Consider the following 19,991-nt stretch of genomic DNA (forward strand, 5'->3'; position numbering starts at 1 on the left):
TGTACTGCTACTTTTACCATCACTGTTATGCATTGATTTCATAGATCTCTCTCATTTAAGTTTCTTTTTTATAATGAGCAAAAACGAAATAGTCAGTCCTGCCCTGAAATAGTCAATCCTGCAGGACAGTCTGGAGCACCTGCGTGGGTGCTGTGAAGGGGCTGTTTCCTCCTGCCTGTGCAGGAGCTTATGGAGGCACCTTCCAGCCCAGCTTGTGAAAGGAGGTGTTTTGTACCACCTAAAATCAGCTCTGAGCTGCCCCTGGGTGGTGCTTCCTGGGAGGGTCCATGAGAGACACGAATCCAATGGATTCTGCTGTCGAGGGCCAGCAGCAAATCTTTGCTCCCTCCCCTTCCCTGCTGGTATCCAGGGCTTGGTGTTCTGCCTGTGCCCAGGTTTTGGTCCCATTTTATGGAAGGGAGGCAGCAATGCTGCAGTGGGGAGAGGGAGTTGTGTCCTCAGAGTCACTTACTCCACAGGCAGGTTCCTCCTCCAGTGTTGCTGGAGGAGCAGTGTGTCCGTGGGCAGGTGGTGCAGGGTGACTGCTGGTGGGAGGGAGGGTGTTGCACCCTGAAGCCTGAGCTCTGCCATGGGCTGGGTATCCTGCCTGGATAGCAGGAGGCACAGCTGAGGGATTGCCCAGCTGCACAGGCACCTCTGCTGTGTGCCTGAGGTGCTTTGTCAGGCTCCCGTGTCCCGGTGATTCTGATAACTGTCCCCTTTCTCTTTGTCCACCTTTCTGCTTCAGATGGATGATGTGATCGATGACATCATTAGTTTGGAGTCCAGTTATAATGAAGAAATCCTCGGCTTGGTGGACCCAGCCCTGCAAATGGCAAACACGGTACAGGTCCTTTCCTTCCCTGTTAAGTCTAACTGGTTTTCCTTGAGAGGAGGCAAAACTGCAGCAGGACTTTTCTGCCTTGCAATTAAGTAATTATTGCATTGTTCCACAGGGAGTAATTAGTTTTCCTTTGAGGGGCTGAAGGTGAGACAGTTGCAATGAAAAATATGAATTTAAAAAGACAGGCTGGAGTCAGGTCGAGAGAATGCAAAGGACAATTTTCCTTTTCTTATTTCCGAGTTAGTGGTGAGAGGATTGCAACAGAGGAGTAAACTGTGCTATCAGGAGTAGCTCGTTCCCAATGATATTGAAGATTGCCATGGACTTTACACTTGTCTTCAGAAAAGAAGGAATTTCTGGCATCCCAGGTTCCTGAATGTTGTCATATTCAAGTAAGAAATTGTATGCCATGTGTTAGGATCCCTATCCAGAGACACTTTCTGTTATCTCTAACATCACAGCTTTATCTCTGCCTGATTTCAAGCGGGGAGAAGTCCCCATCTAGACGGCAGCAAAGATGTTACAGAATTTAGCAGGAGAAAAAAAAAATAGAAAAGCAATCTTCCAAACAAACAAAAGGGAAGGAATAAAGAAGGTTGAAAACTGAACAAGGCAGGGGACGTGGGAAGCCTGTGGTAAAAGCCAAGAACACAGAGGTGCAGAAAGCGCGGAGGGAAGGCGCAGGTGTCCTTCAAGTGGCTCTTTTGGTTTGGTTCACATTGCTTTGAGAATTAATTTAATCATACTTCTGGCATAATCTGATTTTGATCTTCTGTGGAGGGTAGCTCCAGTGAATTTTTTGCCTTAGGCTTAAGTGCTGTTAGATCTGGCTGAGTAGATGTCTGCCAGTGCTGGCGTCTGTTTCTGTTTCATCTAGTGCCAAAATGTACAGCTTACCACAGAGCACTGATTTTGTAGCATAGGTTTACATTTGCTGACAGTAGTTGTCTGATGTCATGTTAACCTGGTCCTGCGCTCCCACAGATTCCCACAGCCCTCTCAGAGACGTGGTGGATGACGCAGGAAGCGGCCCACCAGCTTCCCTTTCTAAATAGTGCCCTTTGAGTACACGGGGAAATAGCTGCACGGTCCTGCTACAGAGAATAAATTCTCCTTTAATCTGAGATGACTTGCAAAGTGCAACTGTCCTGGAATTTGAGAGAAAACCTCAGGAAGCTGTCAAAAGATAGCTTTCAAAAAGTTCATCTGTTTTTCAATTTTTTTTTTAATTTTTTTTTTCACTGAGGGATGAGGTTCTTTTGGAGTCCTTCCTCCGAGGTTCCATTGGAATGGGACCCATTTATTCAGAAGGGGCTTGGATGTCTTGATGCTGTTCTTCTTTTCTCGTTTCACAGGGGCCCCAGAGTGGCTCTTTGCTTCCAGACAGGGGTGGAATTATACTCTGCACTGTTTTAGTGCAAGGAGCCCCTGTAGTCAATGTTTAGGGTAGTCTGCATCCCTCCTGTGCTTTGCTGTGCTTGCTGCATGGCAGGAAGCCTTGTAAAGATTGCCTGATCCAAATTTACTGTGGAATTTCGGATTTTTCCCACTCTTTGTAGCGAAGTCTGAAAAATAAGGATATGAAACAGTGAGATTCAGACTTCTTTGCTGATAAGTATAAGTAACTGGAGGAAAAAGGCATATTCTGTCTCTGAATCAGCCTAGTACCAATCCCGAAGAGATGGAAATTGAACCGTGTTTCTCAACAATTGGTTTAGGGATAAAATCAAGCCACTTTTCTTTTGGGACAGGACTTAGCTCTTAAAACATGCAACATTTTGTTAGTTAGGATTTAATGCCTACAGACTGAGCTAAGTCGAGGTAGGAGAAATCAAGAGAGGAAACGGTCTCTAAAGAGACACAACCTATAAATAGCTGTGCTGAGTCTGTGACAAAGGCAGTTGTTGTTCCATAACCAACAAAGAACAAAAGGACCAGTTTGTTACAGTTGGTAACAGTACTTAATTGATGAGCAAAATCAGAAATTTCTGTGCAGAGCAAGCTAAGGGAGTTTCCAAGTACCTTGTATTGAAAGTGGCCCATTGCAGTCAACTGCTTATGTGAGTGTTTGTCAACTTTGGTATTTGGTGGAATAATATCTGTGGTGGAAGTATCACAAAATGGTCACTAGTTTATAGAGAAGGTTTTCTGCCTAGATGTCACCTGGTAATTGAATTAATGAGTACTGTGTAAAGTGCTCTTGTGGAGATGACAATTAATTCAACCAGCTAATCAGCTCCAGCCAGAGCCTGGCATGGAAAGCTCTGTGCATAGGTACAGCTCCACTTCTAAATGTGGCTTTCTTCTGGAATTTAAACTCCACAGTAGAGGAGCTTTGCTACAGGCACTGCTGCTGAGCGTGTGCTTTCAGGTCAGGAGACATCACAATACATCGTGGGCTGCACAAGCTGGGGTGCAGAACCCATTCCAGGGTGTACTGGTACCTTAGAAACAGCCTTGCTGGTCACACAGCTGATGTCTCAGAGATTTTAGACAGAATGTGGGTGCTTGTTTTGTTGGATTAGTGGAGGAGAAATGAAAGCCTCAGACTCCTATGAATGTACACTATGATGAATCTGCAGTCATAATTACCATATTTCAAATTTCTGTTATATAAAAGCCATTATTAGAAAAAAAAGAAAGAAGTAGATGCAAAGTGATAGGAAGATTGAAATTTGTTTTACTTGGTGTGTTTGTGCAATTTGTGATGCCAAGACCTTGAAATATGAAATCTCCCAAGTGAAAACATTTTCAACCATGCTGTTTCAATGAAGAAAACATGCTAAACCTGGCATAAGCCACTCTTCCTTCATTTACTTTTTGGAAAAGTAAAGGTGGATGATCTGGCTGATGCTGTATTTAAATTCCTTCTTAGCCAGAAATAGCTAAGAAAGCTGTAAGGAAAACCATATTTAGGTTGGAAACATGCTAGAATTTAGAGAAGACAGGGAAGGAGCTTCCTTAGCTCCAGAAAATTCCATGTCTTTCTCAAAGTTTGAGACTCCATCTTCCCTATGAAATGGCTGTGGAAGTTTTGACATTTTCCCGTCTTGTACTTGAGGATGGTGGTGAAAGGCTCGACTGTCTTAGAGCTGAAATGTTTGCCAACAATGTATATTTTTTTTCCAGTTGCTTCGAATAAGAAGCATTTGAAATGAATGCCCAGGTGTCACTGCAATGGGCACATTAAAAAAAAAAAACAAACCAAAAAACCTTTTGGGTTTTTCCCCCCCCCCATTTAAGTCCAGTGGCTCCTTTTGTGTGCTCACCACGCTGCTGTCTTTTGCATCCCAAACCAATGCCCTCAGCACAGGGGTCCTCTTCCCTTTCCTGGCTCCCTAAACTCTGCACTAATGATTATTGGGTTTACCTTAGTCAACTGATTTTATTCCTTTGGGAACTGTTATAAAATTGTGAACTGAGGATGTGCCTTGATTTTAACTTAACCATTAGCTGCAGGTATTTTATGTGAGATGGCCCAGAGTGTTGGATGCACTTTGCTTTTGTCTGAAAGGAATTAGGATAAGTTAGTCCCAGAGATGTGATCTGCAGCCATCCTGGAGAAAAGGCCTCTCAGAGACTCACACTGAGCATGGACCCTGTGTAGGAAGTGTTACAACTGAAGCTTTGAGCTGTGGAGTTTGGATGCTGGGGAAAGTGATCAAAGAAAGAAGCTGATCAGTCTCTTTGCTCATGGCTCACTGATTTAAGGGGAGACCGTTGTTATCTCCTCCCCCTAAAGTGAATTTCCCTGATAAGCATTCCTGTGGACACCCTTTAGCAGCCGAGCACATGTGCACAGTTCAGCAGTTGCTGCCTGTCTTCCCTGTCCCTTTTGTGATCATTGCTCACACCGGTCCTGTTTATTGACATGGAAATCTGGCTCCATGTTTGACACCTTTGGGGGAAAAAAAAAAGTCAATCACAACCTGTTGTAACAATCAGGGTCCATGTTGCAGTAAGGAAAGCAGCTCTGTGTTCTCCGTGTTTCATTACAACCTGGCTGCGTTACCCAGGCTTTGAGATGCCAATTTCGAGATTCCTGACAAAAAAATCTTTTTTATTTCCAAATTCTCTGAAGTTCCTAATTAGATTTCACATGTCTGGTTATGAACTTCAAGTCCTTGGGCTACAAATAAGGTCTTTGTGCTCTCCTCATGCTTAGAAGCATGAATAGGACGAGCGCATCCAAGTCAGAAGGGTGTGTGATGCTCTCCCTGTGTCAGTGTCAGGGATGAGTTTGGGGGACCCAAAGACACAAGGGTCAACCTTGTAGAGCAGTGAGATTGAGTGGTCACCCTGACACCCACAACCAGCACAGCTGTGATCTGAGCAGCATTATTAGATCGTCCTTTTTTTTCTTTTTTTTTTTTTTTTAAATAAGGCTGACTCATAGTGTGAATTCAGTTACATTTATTCCTCTGTCTCTTAAAGTTTGAGTAGGGGACTTCGGTTTTGTTGTTGGCCATTATGTGTTCTCAACAACTATCAGCATGGCTTCTAGCTGGTGGTACTTTACATATCAACTCCTGTTTCATCTGCTTCCATATGGCAGAGAAATTTTCTTTGGTCCCAGTCTGGCAAGGCCCATCAGTAGGAGTTTAATAATCCTGGCTGTGACTCACTGCATTGTATTCAGCAGCATTATTTACATGGGTGTAAAGTTAATACCTACTCTAATCTCTGCAGGATCAGTGTCTTGGAGGGATTGGTTTTCTTTGCAGCAGTGATGATAAGAAGCGTTGCCACTCAGATAAGATACCAAAGTGGTTTATACCTGTCTTTTCCAAACCAAATAAGAGATGGGTAAAATAATGCACTCAGGATAATCGCAAGCTTCTTTAAATATGTTTCAATATAAAAAGATAGCTTTGATAGATCTTGTTGAAATACTGTCCTATTGCTGTATAAATCTACTTGTTTAAATACCTAAATAAACATAGCAGAATGAACAAGTAATTGAGGAAATTTACTGTAAAAATAATCTTCCTCCTACTGGTGTGCGTTCTTGTTATGTAAGGCGAAAAACAAAGTAAACTGAAATGTTTTCTGTGTAGGTAGCTTTCAAATCACATGAAAAATGTGATTAATTAATACAGTGTTCTTCCTCCAGCATGTGACAACTTGCAAAGTACTTCCACTCACGTACCCCTGGAAAAAGGGGGAGGTTTCTCTGGGATAGTTTTATTGGCTCTTTCAGATATGAGAGAAGTTTAAGGGATATAGATGTAATAGTTTTAGTGAAAAATAAGGAGCAACAGTGCAGCAGTATCATCAGCATTTTACCTCTTTCATTACCTAGTAATATTTTAAGTCTGCATGCTTTTGAGGAGAGAGAGCAGAATTTTCCCAGCGGAGATGTTTTATCCCTCATGCCCGTGAATATCTGTGGATTTTGCTGACCTTCTTGCAGGCTCTGTTTGCACATGGAAAAGAGCACAGATTACTTAGCATATCCTGACTCTGTTCTTCTGTACAAAGGCATTCATAAAGGCAAACCAAATGATCCTTTTCCTTGTTTATCTTTTCCAGTTGCCTGTGTCTGGCAATTTGATTGACCTTTATGGCAACCAAAGCATGCCTCCTCCAGGACTAAACATCAGCAACTCATGTCCAGCTAATCTTCCTAATATAAAAAGGGAGCTCACAGGTAAATACATCTAAAATACCACCTTGGAGTAATGGTATCATTGTTTTGAATTCAGGTGATACTGGACATAATTTCTGTTATGAAAAAGAATAAATGGGTGAGCAGTTACTTTCAGCCTGTGTTCATGTGTGGGTGTTTGTGTGTTCACTGTCACAAGTTCATATAAAGTCCTTAATTGTTACAGTCATCATACCTGCACTCTGTTGTTCCGGGAAGCTTCCATGCATCTTTTCCAGAGCTCTTTTCTACTTTGGGCTTACTGTTTTCTCTATCAACACCAGACTTTTAACAACTTCACATCCAGAGTCTCTGTGGGATTCCTGGCAAGGAGTGATACACACTGGGGCTTTACTTCAGCAGGGGAGGGCAGTAATGAACAAATGACCTGCTATAATGTGAAGTCTGCACATGTAGATCCTTTACAATGTAAAGTTTAGGTGCTTGGGGGATTGGAATTTGATGATCTTTAAGGTCCCTTCCTACCCAAGCCATTCTATGATTCTATGAATGTGCATCACTAAATTGAGATGAAAATGAAGTGTTCCGTAAATTTTTTATGCTGGTTCCTGCAGCAATGCTCTGAACAAGCTGTGGGAGGCAGGGGCAGGAGAGTGGGACACTAAAAAACCTCTTCTTGTCAAGCACATGTGTACAGGAGCAAGATAATTTGAAGCAAATAATGAACTTCATATTTGCAGACATGTTTTATTTCTGCTCTCTTGGAAAGGTATAACCACACATAGGATACAAATACAAGGTATGGTTTGCCTGTAGGCTGAACAAATGGACATTCACTCTAGAACTGATGACAAAATCACATTAATGTCAGAAATGCTTGTTCTTAAGCCCAGCAGAGAGTCACTGACCATGCAGTGGGGTAGGAGCCTGGTTTCTTTCTTGTCTTGTCATCTTTCTGGGTTTCTGTTGTGAAAACTCACAGGCTGACTCAGTTGCAAAGCAGGTTCTGGGCAGGAATTAGTTGAAGCAGAGCAATTTTAATAGGCCAATGAGGAAATGCCACATCTCTGAGCCAGCAGATATTTGCATTTTTAGGACAGCACAGAATTTGAACTCAGCACCAAAAAAAGACACACAATGATTTGTGGCTGTTAGAAAAGAGCAAAGCTTGTACAGAGATGGAACTGTGTAAGAAGAGGGTGGGAAGGGAGGAGAGCTACTCAAAGTCCTGCATTACAGGCAGTTTTGTTGCCCCAAGTGTAGAAAGTTCCAGGGGGTGTAGGCTGCAAACTCAGCCCAGCTCGGATGTGCAGGCTGGTGGGTTTGCTGCATGTGACTGTGTCATGCTTCAGGCAAAGAAGGCAGAAAGAGAGGGGAAATTGTAAGTGGTCTTATGGAAGCCCTCAATACATCAAATACGTCAAAACAGAACTGAAACAATGTCTGTATGCTACACTTACCTGTACACAGAATTGATTTAGGTGAGTCTTTTTCTGATCAAAATAAAGTAATACAGGAAAGAAACTTAACTGGCTACAGTGAGGGATCGTTTTCACAATGGAATGTGTGATAAATGATGATGCACTCATTGCTTCTCACTGACTTGCTGTGGAACTGCAGAGTGCTTGCTGGTTTGGGGATTTGAATGCAATGGGGCAAGGTTTAATGACCTCACCCCTTTAAAAAATTGAAAAGGAGTAGAGCAAAGATAAAATACTTAAAATCCCTTGAGAAGCTTAGGACCAAATGAGAACTGAAAAGAAGAAATTTAGTTGTGTTGTTGCCTGAACTGTTGAATGCTGAAGCTAATAATGATATTATTATTCTAGAATATAATACCAATAGTAATAAAATAATAAAAAATAAATAATAAGTGTTTGGAGCAAGGTGAAGGGCAGTTCTGAGCTGAGACAAGTTCTGTGCAGCATGGCTGCCATTATTTTCCTTTTTGCTTTACTTGAAGCAAGAACCTTTGTTTTCCAACTTTATTGCTAAGAAAGGTGTTGAATTTTTCACCTTTTTTTTATCCTTCATATAGTAGGAACAGTTAGTGTAGCTGGAAAATACACTATTTTTAACAGGTCACTTAAGGGATAACTGAAATGTTGTGGTGATGTGTGTGCACGTGCCCCAGAAGGATGTAGCCTTAATTGGGGTGAGCAGAGCCTGTGAGTCCTGCCTGTGTCACATCCTGAGCAGGCAGCAATGCCATGAGCATGCAGTTCCTCTGGTTCAGCTCCCGTGGGATACGTGTGCAGGCCTGGGAGAAGGTACGCAGGATTTCAGCAGTTTGTTGTCCTCAGATACCTTGCTGAGTCAGGGCCTCCGTGGGAAACATTCCCATCACGGGAGTCACTCTGGGAAGTGTGGGAGGAGATGCTCCACAGGTGCACAGGTGAAGCTCAGTCCCAGCATTGTGTTTTGGCATCCACAAGCCCTCCTTGCTCCTGGGAATGGGGGGTAATGATCTGTGTGACAAATATCCATCAGGCTTCCTGGGCAGATATTTCACAGGCTGAAACGCTGTGATTGAATTATTTTAATTCTAATTACCTCATTCACATGCACAGCATGTATTTTTCCTACAGAGTCGGAAGCGAGAGCGTTGGCTAAGGAGAGGCAAAAGAAAGACAATCACAACTTGAGTAAGTTTTGGTTCCTCACATTTTGCACCAATTCTTGGAATGACTTTGGGCAATGAGTGCCCAAATACTGATGTTTTAAATCTGGATGTGGTACTGCACATAGTATAAAGCACTAGATCACTGTGTTATGCCCATAGATCAAATATCTCAAGGTCCTGTGAAATGTGTCCTTAAATCTACTATTCAGTTTTAACTCTACTTTTATTTCTTTTCAATAAAACAAGTGAATGACTGGTTGTTATCAATGGAATTGCTGGGTTCAACATGTGACCCAATTGGTTTTAACAAATCCACCTTGCACAGTTTTGCTTTTTCAATTTTCATTTTTTTATATATTAGATATGTGGTCAATTTGTGACTTTATTCAACACTGTGCATCCTAAGTATGGCAGTTTTCTAAATTTCATTTTTGAAAGGAGCTTTTATTTCCAAGTTGGAAAAAAAAAGCATTTTAAAATAGTGATCATCTTATGATCTAAAGGATCCATAAATTATCTTTTTATACTTTATAGTAGTAGAAAAAAGGAGCTGTTTCATGCCTTGAGCTGCTCAGAAGCCTTTTCCATAGCATGAAAAGGTGATGCAGGAAAATCGGTATTTAAATTTGACTTTTGGATCCTCAAAGTGTTGCAAATGAAGGACTGTTTTAAAAAAGAAACTGTGCCTTTTGTCCCTTTTTCTGTATTGGGATTTCCTTGAGCATCTATATATTCGTCTCTTAATTTTTCTGTGAAGAGTGTTTGCTTCTCAGTCATTCTGATTTTTAGTCTCAGTTAAACTCTGCGACTTCAGCAGTCCCAAAATTTACAGTATAGACAGAACTTCTGTCTTAGTGTGTCCTGTGTAGGAGAGCAAAAGAAATTATCACTGGATTTTAAGCTTCAGGCAAACATTTCAGTGGTGCTAAAAGAAATCTTTGATGAAACACTTGATAAGTTGTAATGAAATGTGAATATTACTTGTAACATTGGTGTTGTTTTTCCTAAAGTTGAACGAAGAAGAAGATTTAATATTAATGATCGTATAAAAGAGCTGGGCACCTTGATACCCAAGTCAAATGACCCGTAAGTAAACATGCCCAGGGAGACTGTGGGAGGGAGGAGGCAAAATAGTCCCAGAGGAGACCAAGAATTTACAAGAACCCTCCCAAAATTCCTGTTTTCTACTTACTCTTGGCACTCTGTGATGGCAGAAATGGTAGACAGGTTTCATTATACTTTTTGAGGATTTATTCAAGGGGTTCATTTTTCTCTGTTTGGAACCTGCTTGTGTTTGTATTAATTCTATGATTTTTGTCTCAAAGCTGGGCTTGGTGCTGGGACTGCCTTACCAGAGGCAGAGTTGTGAGGATGGGAAACCTTTTGCTGGTCTGGCTGCTTAGATGGTTGCATGTCTTGCTAAATGATTTTTTTTAAAATTAACTAGATATTACAGCTTGACAAGACAGAACTGGTCCCTGTTTCAGTGAAAACGGAGGGCAGTTTATCTGGGAAGCCAACACATTCCCCTTCCCTCCAAGGGAAAAAAAGAAGGAAAATGAGGAGTGTAACTGTGTGCTTGGTCACTAATAATTTGTCAGTGTTTGTTGTAATTTCCCTGATGTTCTTTACGATAATTCTACAGTGATTTTACTGCTTTTCGCTTGTATTTATACTTCCCCGATGCTGATTCTGTAGCAAGGAACCTTCCTTGCTCTGGAGTCTGAAAGTCCACTTAAATCTGATGATTTGGGGGAGATTTTCCAGTATTTTGAGGCACTTGCTCGTGGAGCAACTTCACAGCTGCTCTGCAGAGAGGCTCTGCAGCCTCCTCCAAGGCCAGCAAGACAGTATGTCTCAGTACCAGCCTACAGGACAGGTGCATCTTTGCACTGGCAGTCTGCAGTAAGATGTTTTTTGCCTGTTTAGGGAAAGCAAGACGAGGAGATGGTGATGCAGCAGCCTCTCTCTCTCTGTCTGTGCTCCAGCCCCCTCTAGTGCACTGCAAGCACCATCTGTATCCACAGACTTGGAATAAATAGCAGCTGCGTGTTCTGTGTCTGGATAAGGTGCAGTCACAGGTGCAGGTATGAGGGGAACAGCTACGAGACAGAGCCTTACCTTGTCCTTTTGTGTGTCCTTCCAAAGGGACATGCGCTGGAACAAGGGAACGATTCTGAAGGCGTCGGTGGATTACATCCGCAAGCTGCAGAGGGAACAGCAGCGCACCAAGGAGCTGGAGAACAGGCAGAAGAAGCTGGAACATGCCAACAGGCACCTGCTGCTCAGAATACAGGTTTGCTGAGAAATGAGCTGTAGATGCTCTTGGTGCTGCAAATACTGGTGACTTTGTGGGGTGCGAGTTAGAAGGTGCCAGCATTTAAATTAATGGCGGGGAGGACTGAGATGCCTGCAGGGATTTTTCCAGAAAAAGCCAAAGATATCTTAGTTTAAAAAAAAAAAAATAACACAAAATACTAATACTCTAGTAAAAGCACTTACGAGTGGTCTTTTTTTGTTCTACCATGTCCAACGCTAGTTCCAAACCATACCATCAAAAAAGATTTATATGGTAATACATTCTTCTGTTTGCCAGGTCTAAGGCATTGGGACTTCATGTGTCATGTAGTTGTTGATAGTCATGAAATTAAGTTCAGCTGTTCGGGAGTCTTCCCTGCTGCTTGAAATCTGTAGGACTGTACAACAGTTCTCCTCAGCACTGAAAAGCAGTAGGTGGCGTGAATATGTTTTCTCTGTGGGTTGTTGCCTTGTTAATTCACCCAGGTTCCCAGTGTTCTGAGCTACACAGAAATTTAAGGGTGAAAACTCCATAACTAATTCCTTTGTCTTCACCTCAAACTGGATAGGAAACCTTAACCTTGAAGCCAACACAGGTTGTTATTTTTTTCTGGATAGCCACCCCTCTCCATAGAAGGGTAATTAAAGAAATGTACCAAAATTGGGTGTTAGAACACCTAACATGGAGACAGTGATATCCCAGCTATCCTCGTGTTGCTGCTGCCCTGCAGCACGAAGAGCTGAGCTCTGCATGCAGCTGTGGCCTGCCAGGAGACCCCTCTACAGCCCAGCTAATCCACCAGGGAGATAATGAAGCTGCAAATACCTGAGAGTCAAGTGTGGAAGTAAACAGCTTTAAAATAGAACAGGCCGAGTTGAGCCTCGGCACCGTTTTGTACTTGGTTGAGCAATCTGCTGCTAGAGTGAGATGATAAAAACACACAAGCCTTTTGCAGAGTGGCATCCAGCAGTGGTGTTTCAAAGCTAAGAGGGATCATCATTTTTAAACATCTTTCATCTTGCTTTGTGTTACCCATCTGCTCTGGCTCCTTCAATCAAAATACCATAAAACCCAGAGCCTTGAATTACAGGCAATACATCTGGCAGCAAATAACCTCAAGTGTGTATTTTCCCTTTTTGCCTTCATTCTGATTAAGCATGGGATAAGGAACTCCTGATTCTGGCACATTAGATGATGGAAGAAGTGCTTTCTCATTCTACCTTCTCCTGTGATCTTGCAGTGTGCCATTAAAAGCTTGTTTTATCCTGGAAATGATGGAAAAGGGTAATAATCAGCCTCAGTGACAGGACTATCCAGAAACAGCACAATCACAACAGAGATTGTGATTGCCTGATATAATGCAGAAGTAGAAGCAAGACATCTCTTTTACTGATGTATTTGTGAGAGGGCATTTCTGTATGATTAAATGTGAAGGTGGGATTTAAACTTTCCGTGGAAATTTGAAGAATCCTGGCTCTGCTTGAAGTCTGAAATCTTCCTGTGACTTCCTTGTGATTTTTCTGCACAGGAATAGTGTTGCTCTGTTTTGATTGACCTCTTCCAGCCCTGCCAGACTTGCAGAGTGAGAAATGTCCCCTCCAGAGTCTCAGCAGGGATTGATAAGGATCATGTAGACATGCTGTGCCTTCACATTTGACTTCTTAAAAATTACTAAACACATGCTTCTGCTATTTCTTCTTTTTTTTTTTTTTTTTTTTTTTTTTTTTTTTCCTATTTTTAAAATGTTTTCCTCACCCTACCTGATGCCAAACCTGCCTATCCTGGCACTGGTTTGAGAAGAAGCCTGAGGGGAACATGTCTGTGCTGCAGGGTGCTGGGTTTTGGCTCTGGGGTAGGTGCTGAGGAGGAGTGTGAAGGGCCTGTGTGGGATGGTGTTCACCCACCTCTTCAAGACTCTGCTGTTCAGGTGAAAATCTGCAGGGCTGGAGTGTGCAAGGTGCAAGCACTTGTCACTGTGGGAAAAGGGAGGAAATGTGTACAGGAGAAGGAAACTGGGAGCTGCAAGACGAACATAAGATGGCAGATTTTACTTCCAGATTTTCTTCTAATTTGCCCCTTGTTCTATTTCACAGGAACTTGAGATGCAAGCCCGGGCACACGGACTGTCCCTTGTCCCATCTACAGGCCTTTGCTCCCCTGACATGGTCAACAGGGTCATCAAACAGGAGCCTGTGCTGGACAACTGCACCCAAGACATGATGCCACACCACACAGACCTGTCCTGCACCACCACCCTGGACCTCACCGACGGCACCATCACCTTCAGTGACAACCTGGGCAACGTGACTGAGCCAGCTGGCACGTACGGTGTCCCTGCCAAAATGGGATCCAAACTGGAAGATATCCTGATGGACGATACCCTGTCCCCCGTGGGAGTGACTGACCCTCTGCTCTCCTCCGTGTCTCCTGGGGCATCAAAGACGAGTAGCAGGCGGAGCAGCGTGAGCATGGAGGACACTGACCATGCTTGTTAGCATCTGTTGGCACGCCTTTCATAAACTGCTTTGGTTCTTGATCAGTAGATGAAATAATTTACCTTTTGTAGAATTTTTTTGATTTTTTCCCCCCCCCCACCCTCCCCCTTGTGCTTCATCAGTGTGTGTGCGTGTGTGTATATATTATATATATAGGATTTTTTTTAGAATTTTTGTGAAGAAACTTGTATATTCTATTTTAAAACTACCAATGCCTCCAAAATATTGTACAGCATACGAACAGAATCTGTGAACTGGATTCGCCAAGAACTTTGAACTGGTCAAATCTACTCAAAGCAATAGAATTACAGATGAAGAGTCTGTTTCTACTGGGGGGGGGGGGAGGGGGCAATTGTAGGATTGTAAATGCAACCTATCTACTTGGAAACAAAATGTAAAGTTTAAGAATGTAAAGAAACAACAACACAAAGTCCAATTTGTAATTGTATTAATTGAATAGTGCTGCCTTAAAGATACAGTGTCCCTCAGATGTTGGTCTTACATGACAGGCGTTTAGGGAAAATACCCACCCTACTTCACTCAGAAAACAAACTAAACCCAAGTGTTAAGACATCCTGATTGTGTTGATTGTGATATAAAACGCTGTTGCTGAAACTGCAGGGAGATGTGAGTGTCTCAGAGTGTTGTTTAATTTTCCTCTGAGCTGATTTGGGTTTTCCTTTTGATCACGGTTCAAGTTTTTCCTCTTAAATTTTTATTTTGTTTTGTGACAAACATGGATGGCTTTGCCAATGGCAAACCAAGCAGGAGCACTGTAAGTTGGGATACACTCTTTGGACAAAAAAAAAAAAAAAAGGTATATTATCAGCTGGGCACATTATGTTGTACATATCTAATCGGCTTCATTTTTTTTTTAATTGCATTGTACAGTTTCCTTTGATTTGCATGGATTCCTTAGTTATCCTCAAATTTTTGTTTTAAATTTATTTGTATTTCATTTGTAAGATTTTTGCCTCTTAATATTGCAGCGATTTTTTGACATTTTTAAAACTCATTGGAAGTTTTCTGCGTTCTTTGTAAACACTTGAAAGGAAGCTTTTATGCAGGGTTCTGTGTTTTAAGAGAGATTTTGCGAATATTTTGTATATTACAGTCTCACTTTGAAAATGTTTTTAAACGCATTTAAGGTAGAGTAAAAATTTAGATTAGGTAATAAAACAACTCTGTAGAGAAACTGAACTTACATATTTATTTTTAGTGATACAGAAAAAAAAGTAGTAATATGCTTGGAAACATAACTATGTAGTTAATATACCCGTTAGAGCAATTCGTGTTCTATTTCAGCACTGGGGCTGACATAAGAGATTAAAAAAAAAAAAAAAAACTACAAAAAAAAGAGTAAATTACTGTATCTGCAAATAACTGTTACTTGATAACAATGTTATTAATTTTTAACATGCAACCATGTTGTAAAAGTAGTTCGGTGCATTATCTACTCAAGTGTAGTCCTATGCAATAACGGTAGTTTTCCTTGTATTATATCCAGCCTAGGTGTTTCCACGGAGGTGACAGGTGGTGTTCCGAGCTAGGATGGAGGGAATGGAATTCTCCACGGCAGCCTACAGCTGACTGGCAGGCGTAGCTCGTTCAGAATGAAGTGCCTTAAACTCTAGTTGTAGTCTTCCTCGACTAGCACTGACTGAAGTGTGGCGTAGACAGAGCTTTAGGGTGGTGGCGTGTAGGGCGTTGAGGTGTAGCATGGTGCCTACGGATAGAAAACCAGAGCTTCCCTTTCTCCTTTGTGCTACACTGGAAATTACATAGGATTGAGTGCAACGGTGAGTAACTTGAGTGCCAGTTTGGCCAGCTTTCCAAGGAAACCTTGGGCTCAGCAGGTAGTGTTCAGAAACCAAATGTGAAGTGAGTAGGACGGGGTGGCCGGGGATGGTGATGGGAGTTCCCATGGCTGAGCCCTCTCCCAGAGATTTCCCCAGGGGAGGGCTCCTGGTGTCCCCTGCCTGGCACCACTGCTGTGGCATGGGGGACAAGGGCTCCTGGTGTCCCCTGCCTGGCACTGCTGCTCCTGGTGTCCCCTGCCTGGCACCTGGGCTGCCAGCACAGGGAACTCGGGCTTGGCAGGGCTGTGGAACTTGGGGTCTGTGTTCCTGTCACTCTTCCCGTGGCTGTGTCCTGCCCTCCCAGAGATGTGTTAGCATTGATGCAGCCACGGGGTTGTGGCTTTTTTTTTCCTTTTCTCTTACAGTTTTTGAAGGAGGAGCTGGAGTTGGGTTGTAATGATGCCTCTCCCCCTCACCCCAGACAGCTTTTGGGAATAGTCTTTCCTAGGGTAGAGAAGCGCTGGCCCAGGCAGGAGCCAGGAGGCTGCAGGATGTGCTGTGGTCTTGGGGCAGGAAATGCCCCCAGTGGCTGCGAGGCAGCTGTGCCATAGCTCCAAGTCAAGAATGGGGTACAAGCTTCTGGTGCTGCTCTTTGGCTGGGGTGACAGGTAGAAAAATCAGGGCTGTAGAAAATGGCTTGTAGCTGTAGCACAGGGCTGTCTTGCCCTCCCCCAGAAAATGGGGCAGCTCTGCAGCGTTGGTACAACAAATCAGGGTGTGCATGCTGGAGTGTAGTAACTGAGAACCACTGAATGTATTGAATGAGGCTTTTGGTTTGGTGCCTGCCCGGGGCATTCAGAAATTCAAGTCCAGTCTGTGGTGTATGAATATTTTTCAAGCTTATTTGAAACCACTGGTACTCGCTGGCAGCCGTGACTTCTGATTTTTGGCTGCATGCTGTGTGGAGGTGAGTTAGGATTCAAGGCCAACCATTCCATCAAGAGCTGGATTCCTTGGCAGAAGTCTCTGAGGCCGCAGCAGCTGTGTTGTGTGCTCCTATACCTTGTGTTTTCTGGGGTAACACATAACTTGGCCATGCCCTGCTGGCTCTGCCCCCCGTGTTTCCTTAGGTTACAGCCCTCCTCTGAGCCTGCCCACCCTTGGACTGGTGACACTGCAGTGGGGACACCTCTAGGAGACACAGACCCCCATCGGGTGCTAATGGGAGTTGCTTTTGCCCGTTTGAGCATGGTGGAGGGTGTGGCTGTGACATTTTGCAGGGGTTGGTGGCAGAGGACAGAGGCAGCAGTCACAGGCAGGGTTTGGCATGGACGGAGGTGGAGTGAGATGGACAGAAGTTGTTGCCTGCTCTGGTGACAGTGACAAGGGTGACGCTGGGCAGCGGTGGCTTCCCTGAGCGGGTGGATGGGGAACCGACCAATTCTCACTTTGCCAAAGCCATGCAACAGGCAGGGACATGCAGAGTACCATGAAGTTCTTCCTTACTGCTTTTGGCCTGTAAAGCAATATTTAACTCTTACAACCTGTAAAAGCAAAAAGAAGGTACATAAGGAAAGCACAAAGCACAAAATAATGCACTTACATTTATGTTGTTTGACATAAAATGCACTGGGGGGGAAGCTGATGTTGATAATAGTATAAATACCTATATTTCTTGAAAAAGTGACATTAATTACTGCCTCTTGCTATGATGCTTGGTACTGTAATGTTGATATTCATCTGCTGTTGACTGCAGCAATAATTTGTGTATGGTCCATAGCACTGTAAATTATGGATCAATATTAATGTATCCAATGAAATAATTTGAACTGTTGTTCTTGATAGATGGATTAAAGCATTTGGTTTTTCACATACATCTGTGTAAGTCACTCGTTTTCCATGTGAGTGGATCTTGTTTTCCTGTGCATTTGAAGTCCCTGCAGTGCATCTGTGTCTGTGGCTTGGCCATGGATGTGTCCATGTCCCTGACCTGGTGTTGGTTGGCATCCTTGGTTCCACCAGAGCTGTCCTGTTGTGTTTGTGTGGCAGTCACACAGGGGAATGAAGCTGCAGACCAGACCCCACCTGGGCTTTGCAGATACATGCCAAAAGTGGAAAGACCCAGAGCTGATGGTCTAGAGTAAGGAATAAAACAGGTGGATGTGGAAAAATGTCATTGCCTTTCTCCTCTCCCGTGGGCTCTTGTCATTTGCCTCCCTCCCTCCCCGCCCCTTGCAGCTCACCAGGTGCCCTGTGAGGTCCTGGGCTGTGTGAGGCCTCGGAGTACCTGCCCCCCTTTGCCCTGCTGTCACTCCTGCAAGATCACCTGTCCCCAGCAGTCCTACACAGGAGCATGTCACCCCCTTCTCCAGCTGATCTGTGCATGGTAGGATCCCCATCCCCTCTCTGCTCACTCCTCCCTAACCTGTTAGCCAACGTGCAAAACACCTGCTCCTGGCTTCTGCTGGTGAGGAACCAGCTGTGGTCTTGTTGTGTCTTCCCGTCTTTGTTATTTCTCCATCTCTGTTGCCCTCATCTCTTCTGGTCTTGTTCTTCCACTTCATTGAGTTCCTGCTCTCTGTGGACCTTGCTGCAGCAGCAATGGGGGTTATTGAGTGTTGTCTCAGGGGGCTTGAGCCCTGAGTATAAACAGGAGTACTGAATTTGACCACTGTCTTGAAAGTCTGATACCTATTAGAGTAGAAAATACCTAATTCAGTTGGATTAAAAACTAGCTCAATTTAAAGACCGACCCAACAAAAATTGCCTGACTCTACTAGGACTACACCTGAACAGCCCCACTCGCTCTTTGTAGAAGATACTTGAGTAAAAGCTTGTGAGTGTTTCCAGCAGGTTTTGTAATGTGATTTCTGTAGAAAATAGGCACCATATTAGAATGTAGTAGTACTGCATTAGAAAATCTATTTATTAGCAACCTAGGATATAATTGCAATTTTGAGTTGTTAGGTGTATTTTGACTTCACTTTTTTTTTTTTTTTTTTTTTTTTTTTTTTTTTTTTTTTTTTTTTTTTGTGGTCAGTTTGGAGTGAATTTCTTGCTGTGGGTGGCAGCACCTCAAGGTTTTGGCTGTGTTGGAGAACTCAGGAGGAGCAGGAAGAACACCCATCACGAGGATACTGGCTGTAGGCAGTAGCTCTGTGTCGGTAAATACGTGGTGGCAGCACTGCTTAGAAGCCTTTCCAGTTGTGTTGGGCAAGGCTGAAAAGTTGAGTGCAGGATAAGAAAGTGGATTTTAAAAGTGATTCCAGGTGTGCCTGGTGTGGTCAGTTCTGCTGGGAATCCCCGTGGCCGGGCTGGAGGATGCTGCAGGGCTGGGCTGTGCGGTGTGGTGGCACAGCAGGACACTGCCACCGTGTCACCTCGTTGTGTTTCCCGTCCCAGGAGAGCCGGGAGCCGGGCAGCTCCCGATGCCAGGAGGGAGGAGGTGATGGCTCTGCCTCGGTGGGCTCAGCAGTGCTGCTCCTTTGGCTCTCGTGTCTGCGGGTGCTCCCAGCACTGAAGGTTGTCCTACACTGTTGCTCCAGCTCCTTCGAAACACACTTGTTTAAAATTGCAGGGGGATGGCTTGAAAAAGTGTTCCTGAATTATTAAAATCAACGGGGCTTGGCGGGATGCTGGCCCACGAGTCAAATATATGTGCAGTGAGCAGCACCATTGTCTTTGCCTGTGCTCTGAGTTTCACCCTTGAAACTGCGCCTTTTCCAGCTCAGTTTTTTGGGAGTGATCTTCCTAACAGGAGTTTTGCTCTGGCATCACAGAGGGAAGTGATGGTTCACGTGACAGACCCCTTTGTGTTAGTGCTGTCCAAGAGCTGTGCAAAGAAAGGAGAAAGCTTCTATGGTCAGCAGGAAGGGGGCCAGGGCATAAAAATATTTTTATGCAATGTTTATGTGCAAAGCATGTAAATATCGATTCTTCATATATATATATATATATAAATGTCAGCATGGGGTTGCTGTACATATTGAGGATGCTGCCTCAAAGCAGGGTTTGGTGGATGGGGCACCGGCTCTGCGGGCTCTGGTCCCGCTCAAGCGCTTTGCCTGTTCTTTTGCTGTTCAGCAGCGCCTCTCCAGAGCTCCCTGCTCCCTCTGGCTTTCCTCCTGCCTGCCTGTGACGGCGGCAGGAGTCAGGCTCGAATTCAAAGAGTGGGGAACAGCACACTCTTGTGGGGCTTTGTCCTTCCCAGCACAGATTTATTGGGCTCGGATCCCTGCTGTCCATCCCGGCCCCGCAAACTCACCCTGCTCCAGGGCGAGCTGTGATTTACTGATGTCATTTGCAGATCGTTTTCTCTGAATG

General features: G+C 43.8%; 1 protein-coding gene across 6 annotated transcripts in view; it reads left to right on the forward strand.

Annotated features, from left to right (window-relative positions):
- Positions 1-17,542, forward strand: part of MITF (melanocyte inducing transcription factor) — a 101,167-nt gene extending 83,625 nt beyond the window's left edge. For 3 of the 6 annotated variants that reach the window (XM_066195058.1, XM_066195062.1, XM_066195060.1), the window contains 6 exons: positions 749-844; positions 6,377-6,494; positions 9,023-9,097; positions 10,086-10,161; positions 11,224-11,371; positions 13,468-17,542. In XM_066195058.1, coding sequence (XP_066051155.1) covers positions 749-844; positions 6,377-6,494; positions 9,023-9,097; positions 10,086-10,161; positions 11,224-11,371; positions 13,468-13,869 — 915 coding nt within the window. In that variant the 3' untranslated portion in view covers positions 13,870-17,542. The remainder of the gene's footprint in view (positions 1-748; positions 845-6,376; positions 6,495-9,022; positions 9,098-10,085; positions 10,162-11,223; positions 11,372-13,467) is intronic. The other 3 variants (XM_066195063.1, XM_066195059.1, XM_066195061.1) reach the window with 1 other exon arrangement.
- The last annotated feature ends 2,449 nt before the right edge of the window (positions 17,543-19,991 follow it).

Source organism: Chamaea fasciata, unplaced genomic scaffold (genome assembly GCF_029207755.1).
Source record: "Chamaea fasciata isolate MVZ Bird 193981 ecotype frontalis unplaced genomic scaffold, bChaFas1.0.hap1 SCAF_13, whole genome shotgun sequence".
Taxonomy (NCBI): Eukaryota; Metazoa; Chordata; class Aves; order Passeriformes; family Sylviidae; genus Chamaea; species Chamaea fasciata.